The sequence below is a fragment of the Hemibagrus wyckioides genome, linkage group LG24 (assembly GCF_019097595.1).
Source record: "Hemibagrus wyckioides isolate EC202008001 linkage group LG24, SWU_Hwy_1.0, whole genome shotgun sequence".
In the NCBI taxonomy this organism is placed as follows: Eukaryota; Metazoa; Chordata; class Actinopteri; order Siluriformes; family Bagridae; genus Hemibagrus; species Hemibagrus wyckioides.
Window position 1 is genome coordinate 17279956 of NC_080733.1, and position 7500 is coordinate 17287455.

The window sequence follows — 7500 nt, forward strand, 5'->3', positions numbered from 1 at the left end:
GAGCGCAAGGCTACGTCTACAGATGTCTAAATGGGGCATATGAGCATTAGTGGAGCGCGAGAGGCAGCATGGAGATTATGCTAACACATGGGCGGTTAGCAAGGTTGGAAAAGGGCCAGGAATGAGATCCAGAGGAGGAGGGGACGGGGGGTATGGGGGGTTATTGCGAGGCAAATGTGGCATCTGGTTAGAGGGTAAATTAACCGGGATGCTTTTAATCCCACTCCGACCCAGTTTACACCCAGTTTCGGTTCGAATTTGACGTTCACGTCACAACAGAAACCTCTGATTAGCCGGTGGAACCGTTTAGCCGGCACAGATTCCATTAAAGCTGCAGTACGTAACTCACACCTGCTCCTGCATAATTATTTCTGTTTATTGTTTGTGATTTTTCCGGCAAACTGACCTGGATCTAGTTCTTCTCAAAATAAAACAGATTAGTCATTTAAACCAGCGTGACCTTGACCAGGTCGAAGTAGCTACCGATGCTGAAGAAAGGCAGAATAAATATATGTCTCACACAGCGCCGCTTTAAAACCAAACACGTGGTGATTTATTTTATTTATTTATTTATTTTTTCTTATTTGACCACGATATCCAGAACCTCCAGGAGGGTTTTTTTGCTGGATTTTGCTGCATTTTTCCCCCAAATATTTTTGGTAATATTGTATATTAAGATTGTAGAGTTTGTTTGATTTAGCAGTTCATTTCTTTGAACATAAATTCATCAAATCCTTGAGGGACTGGATGTCAGCTGTAGGAAAAAAAAATAAATGAAAAAAATTGAATAAATACAAATAGATAAAAATTCCTGCTTATGTGAATTGTGGAATCCTGTCCATTTATTTGTTTTAAAAAAAGGGGGTGGAGTCAGCAGGATAAAAGGTGAAGCTACTGGGATCGGATTCGAACCTTCGTCGAACAGGATCACTGAAGGTCACCAAGTTATTAGACATTACTGAGATTTCATAACAAAATGCAAATATCCTAGAAAATAAAAATGAACACATAATTGGAAAAAAATGGGCGTGGTCTCTGCGTGGAATCAAAGGAGGGCGTGACTTTGGTCTCTTAGAGAACCTAAACACCTGCTTTGTTAACAAGGTACGCTAGCTATCATCAGATAATAACCTAGCTATTTTCACCATGCACGTAGGCCCTGTTGGTCCAAAGTGACAAAAGTTACCTACTGCAGCTTTAAAGGTTGGACGTAAAAAGGTCCTCTCCTCTGGACCCGTACATGAAGTGTGGGGCAAAGCTGGACGAAAAGAGTGTGGATTAAAAGACGGAGCAATGGCGGTGATGAATGGATGGAAAGAGAGAGATAGAGAGAGAGAGAGAGAGAGAGAGAGAGAGAGATGTGGATGATCTAGTCTGAGGGAGACTCTTAAAACCTGCATATAATGAGAACCCGGGGAGAGAAAGAGAGAGAAAGGGAGAGAGAGAGAGAGAGAGAGAGAGAGAGGAATCTACCAATCAGGAGGCAGGAGAGTGTGGGGGGGTGATAGGGTGGTGGATGTTAGGCTTTTAAACATGAGAGAGAAAGCAGACACTGAGGCACCTAAAAAGATGGGAGAAGTGAGTGGCACGAGTGGAGAGCGGAGCGGCTCTCGCAGAGAGAGGATCGCACGACTGATCAGACAAACTCTCGCACAACACACAATTTACAGAGCGTGTCCTGAAGGAAGGAAAGCAAAAAAAAAACAAAAACGGGGGTGGGGGGGATTCGGCGTGGGGGGGGGTATGTTTTTGAGAGATTATCTCAATCATAGGATGGAGAGAGAGAAAGAGAGAGAGAGAAAGAGAGAGAGAGAGGAGTCGCTTCGGATCTGGATATTTGGAAAATTAACTGCAAACAACAGAGGAATGAATAAATCATAGTCAATGGGACGGCAGGAAGGTGGGGGAGGGGGAGGGGGGACGTGTCAGGAAAGCAATATGAAGGATGACTCGACGCTGCAAGGAGAAATGACCTGATGGAACACAGAGACTCCTGTTACTGAGCACAAAGTGATGTGTGTGTGTGTGTTTGTGTGTGAGAGAGAGAGAGTGTATGTCTGTGTGTCTGTGTGTGTGTGTGTCTGGAGGTCTTCCATGAAGTTTGTGTGTGTGTGAGAGAGTCTGCGTGTAGGTTAGTCACGTGTGTGTGCGTGTTTGCCGTCATCTGAAGCAAGAAGAACAATCTAGAAGGATTGCAGAATACTGGTTAAAGGAGAAGGGGAAAAAATGAAAGCAGGAAAGAGAGAGAGAGAGAGAGAGAGAGAGAGAGAGGACGAGGACCTGTCCCAAATGGCACCCTGCAAATTCTACAAAGCGTTACAAAAGTGCAAAAAAAGGTGATTCAGCTACTAGCTGTGGTAGCCACGCTAAAGTAATGCTAGTTAGCTAGCTGAGTGCGTTAATACAGAGTGATGTCGCTAAGATAGCGCTTTTTATCCTGACCTGTGATCTGTGATCTAAGTGGCTTGAAGTGATGTCCACTGTCTATGCTCTCTGAGTGGGAGGAGCTTACTGTGCCTTTCGCCTGTCAATCACAACAACAGTCGATTATGATTGTGTATGTGGAAGAGGGGAGATAGCGCTTTCAATCCTGACCTTTGATCTATGATGTAAGCGGTTTGAAGTGATGTCAACTGTCCATGCCCTCTGAGTGGGAGGGGCTTACTGATCCTCTTGCCTGTCAGTCAAAGCAACAGCAGTCAATCATGCTTATGTATGTGGAAGAGGGCAGATAGCGCCTTCTATCCTGACCTGTGATCTGTGTGCTAAGCGGCTTGAAGTAATGTCCACTGTCCATGCTCTCTGAATGGGAGGAGCTTACTGATAATCTCACCTGTCAATCAAAGCAACAGCAGTCGATCATAATTATGTATGTGGAAGAGGGCAGATAGCGCTTCACGTCTCTCAGAGGACGTTAGCCTTCACCTTCCACAGGAGGTAGCTATCGTTGTTTACATTTCCTGGTTTGTTTATTTATTTATCGTGTTGCTTCTTTCATTCCTGAGCCACAAAGCATTATGGGTAAGAGGACAACGTCGAGTCGAGATTCGATACGACATGCTATGGAACCCTGATACGAGAAATAATAGTGTCTTGTTGAGTGATATCTGGGACTAGAAGAAAGAAAGAAAGAAAGAAAGAAAGAAAGAAAGAAAGAAAAGGTAGGGGCAAGGAAGCAAACATCGAACATGACCACTACACAAGGTGCTGGGTTAGGAGAGGAGGAGAGGGGGATGAGAGGAGGAGAGGAGGATCTGTGGATTTTATGTTCATTGTGGTCTTTACCTTTTTGATCCACTTCTATTCAAGCATCAGAAAAAAAGGAGAAAGAGAGAGAGATAAAGATAGAGCAAAAAGAGACAGACAGAAAGAGAGACAGAATTAGAGAGAGAGAGAGAGAGAGAGAGAGAGAGAGAGAGACAGGACAGAAAAGAAGATCGAAAAAAAGAAAAAAAAACAGGTGCAGGAAAAAAGAGAAAATTGAGATTCAATAAAAGCTTGTCCTTTCTCTCTTGTCTACAAATCATGTTATTTTGTGTGTGAGCGTATATGTGTGTATGTGTGTATGTGTGTGTGTGTGTGTGTGTGTGTGTGTGTGTGTGCTGTTGGCTCTTTAGAGAAAGGATGACTCAGGTGAAAAATGAGGAGGGAGAATGGCCTCGACTGCTTTTAACTCTGTTTCAATAACCCCGTCCTGCTCCGTCTTCCTTCTTTTCTTTACACACCGACGGCTTCCACGCCCCCCCCCCAATCATCATCATCATCCCCCTTTCCCTCCCTCCCTCAGACCCTCTGCTCTGGTATCCGTCTTCACCGGCTCTGGGTCCTGTGAGGGAGAGAAAGCTGGAAAAGAAGAGAGATGTGTAAAGCTCTGCTGCAGCTGTAAAGGAAAAGAGAGATAGAGAGATAGAGAGGTAGATAGATAGATAGATAGATAGATAGATAGATAGATAGATAGATAGATAGATAGATAGATAGATAGATAGATAGATAGATAGATAGATAGATAGATAGATAGATAGATAGATAGATGTGATGGTATAGAAGCAAATGGGAAGAATGAAGAATTTAATAAAAAATGGAAAACCCACATGGAAAACCCACTCTCTCTCTCTCTTTCCTCTTTGTTTTTTCTCTCTCTCTCATTTTCTGTTTTAATTATTATGGTAATAATTATAATAATGAATTATAATTAGATATGGAAGATAGAGTAGATATTATTAGATATTGTAAGATAAATAAAGGAGAGAAGAGAAGAGAAGAGAAGAGAAGAGAAGAGAAGAGAAGAGAAGAGAAGAGAAGAGAAGAGAAGAGAAAATGTGAGGAGAGAAGAGAAGAGAAGAGAAGAGAAGAGGAGAGAAGAGAAGAGAAGAGAAGAGAAGAGAAGAGAAGAGAAGAGAAGAGAAAATGAGAGGAGAGGAGAGGAGAGGAGAGGAGAAAAGTTTCAGATGGCTGTTTTTTTCCTGTTTCTGGTTGATTGTTTATGATTTCTGTATTTATTATATGATTTGGAAGAAGATAAAATACAGTGAGAGAACATGAGTGAGGCAGAGAGAGAGTGTGTGTGTGTGTGTGTGAGAGAGAGAGAGAGAGAGAGCGCGAGACAGACAGTGTGACAGTGAGTGACAGGTTGTCTTTCCATCACATTTGACTGTGCATCTGGTGTGTGTGTGTGTGTGAGATTTGGCTGTCCTAGTAGTGTTAGCAATTCCCATGGCAGTAATTCTGAGGCTAACATGTGACGTGTGTGTGTGTGTGTGTGTGTGTGTGCGACAGACAGAGAGAGAAGCACGTGACTGGCGTGTGATGCTGCACGTGCAACGTGGAAGCTGTGATGTCAGTGTGTGTGTCACCCTGAGTGTGTGGAGGAGTGTTGTGTGTGTGTGTACGTGTGTGTATGTGTGTGTGTAGCTGTAGATGGATGAATGAGAGACTCACACTGATTTATAAATGTAAATTAAACACGAGAAGTAAAGGGCTGTTCATTGTTTAATAAAGGGGCGGGGCTTGTTTACATCATAATTAAAAGGGGCATAAACCTCAGGCTTCCATGTGATGCTGAGATACGATTCCGAGTCATCAGGGAATCATTCGATATGACTGAATCAGATACGATACGATTCTTAAGGTAACAATTTAATTCTTACGGTAAAGATTCAATATTTCATGATTCCACTGAATCAAATATGATTAGATTCTTAAGGTAATGATTCAGTACATGACAATACCAGTGAATCTGATACGAATCAATTCTTAAGGTAAAGATTCAATTTAGTCCATAAGGTAACAATTCAATATTTTATAATTCCACTGAACCAGAAACCATTCGATTCATAAGGTAACAATACAGTGTTAGTAGATACCACTGAATCTGACACGATTTGATTCCTGAGGTAATGATTCTATTCAGTTTTTAAGGCAACAATTTGATATTTGACGATACCACTAAATCTGATATGATTCAATTCTTAAGGTAATGATTCAATATTTGACAATAGCACTGAATCTGAAATGATTGGATTCTTAATCTAAAGAGTCAATATTTCACGATTCCACTGAATTTAATACAATTAGATTCTTATGGTAAGGAGTCATATTTCACGATTCCACTGAATCTGAAGATTTATTTCTTAAGGAAAAGAGTCGATACTTCATGATTACACTGAATCTGATACAATTAGATTCTTAAGGTAAAGAGTCAATATTTCACGATTGCACTGAATCTGAAGATCTGATTCCTAAGGTAAAGAGTCGATATTTTGTGATTCCCCTGAATCTGAAGATTTGATTCTTAAGGTAAAGAGTCAATATTTCACGATTCCACTGAATCTGAAGATTTGATTCTTAAGGTAAAGAGTCAATATTTCACGATTCCACTGAATCTGAAGATTTGATTCTTAAGGTAAAGAGTCAATATTTCACAATTCTGATACAAATCTGATATGATTTGATTCTTAAAGAGTCGATATTTCACGATTCCACTGAATCTAATATGATTAGATATGAAACTGATTCAATTAGATTCTTAAGGTGAAGAGTCGATATTTAATGATTCCACTGAATCTGAAGATTTGATTCTTAAGCTAAAGAGTCCATATTTCACTATTCCATTAAATCTGAAGATTCAATTCTTGGATTAATGATTCAGTATATGACAATACCACTGAGTCTGATATCATATGATTCTTAGGGTAACGATTCAGTATCTCACAATACCAGTGAATCTGAAATGGTCCAATTCTTAAGGTATCTGATTCGATTTGATTCTTAATGTAAAGAGTCGATATTTCACGAATCCACTGAAACTGAAGATACGATTCATAAGGTAACAATTCCATATTTGATGATTCCACTGGATCTGCTACAATTAGATTCTTAATTCTTGTTAACGATTTGATGTTCACTGATATGAGGGAATCTGATTTGATTAGATTCTTAATTTTCAAGATTCAATATTTAACAGAATCTGATAGGCTTCAATTAGATTCTATCTATCTTTTCTAACCGCTCTTCTCAGCACTTCTGCCTTCTTATCTTCTTAATGAAGGGCAGAACTTTCTTACACTGTTTTTAAAAAAGTTCTAAGGACATAAGGCAATGATTCGCTTTCTATGACACGACTGAATCCGCTATGATTCGATTTCAATTCCCTAACACAACAATTCAATCTTTGACAATACCACTGAATCTGATTTGATTCGATTCTTTAAGTAAAGAGTCAATATATCACAATTTCACTGAATCTGATTCGATTTGATTCATAAGGTAATGAGTTCACATTTGATGATCCTACTGAATCTGATTTGATTTGATTCTTTAGATAACAATCTGGTATTTAACAACACCACTGAATCTGAAACACTTAAGGCCATGATTTGATTAATAAGGTTTGATTCTTTAGATAACGATTCGATATTTGATGATACCACTAAATCTGACACAATATGATTCTTAAGGTAACGATTCAATATCTGGCAATACCAGTGTAATTCGATTAGATTCTTAAGGTAAAGAGTTGATATTTCACAATTCCACTGAATCTGATTCAATTTGATTCATAAGGTAATGAGTCGATATATAATGATACAGCTGAATCAGATACGATTTGATTCTTTAGATAATATTCAATGTTTAACAATCCCACTGAATCCAAAACACTTAAAGTAATGATTTAACTTCTATGATATGACTGAATCTGATTCAATTTGATTCATAAGGTAACGAGTTGATATTTGACCGCGCCTCTGCATCTAATACGAAACGATTCATAAAGCAACGATTCGATACGTGACGACACCACTGAATCCCAAGAGATATGCTACACTGAATCAATTGCTACGATGATTCAATTTCGACTCCTAAGGTAGCAAATCCGATAAGACTGAATCTATCCTTATTATTTTCGATAATATCGGTTTATCATTTTTTCTGCCTCGAGTTGTATCAGTCGAGGGCTTTTTCAATTTCTCTCAGTTCACGGCTGCTCTACACAGGGACCCA

General features: G+C 39.6%; 1 protein-coding gene across 4 annotated transcripts in view; it reads right to left on the reverse strand.

Annotated features, from left to right (window-relative positions):
* Positions 1-7500, reverse strand: part of adgrl1a (adhesion G protein-coupled receptor L1a) — a 211393-nt gene that overhangs the window by 66160 nt on the left and 137733 nt on the right. For 3 of the 4 annotated variants that reach the window (XM_058377722.1, XM_058377719.1, XM_058377720.1), the window contains exon 5: positions 3286-3300. The exons of the other annotated variant lie outside the window; for it this stretch is intronic. In XM_058377722.1, coding sequence (XP_058233705.1) covers positions 3286-3300 — 15 coding nt within the window. The remainder of the gene's footprint in view (positions 1-3285; positions 3301-7500) is intronic. 4 annotated transcript variants of the gene reach the window in all.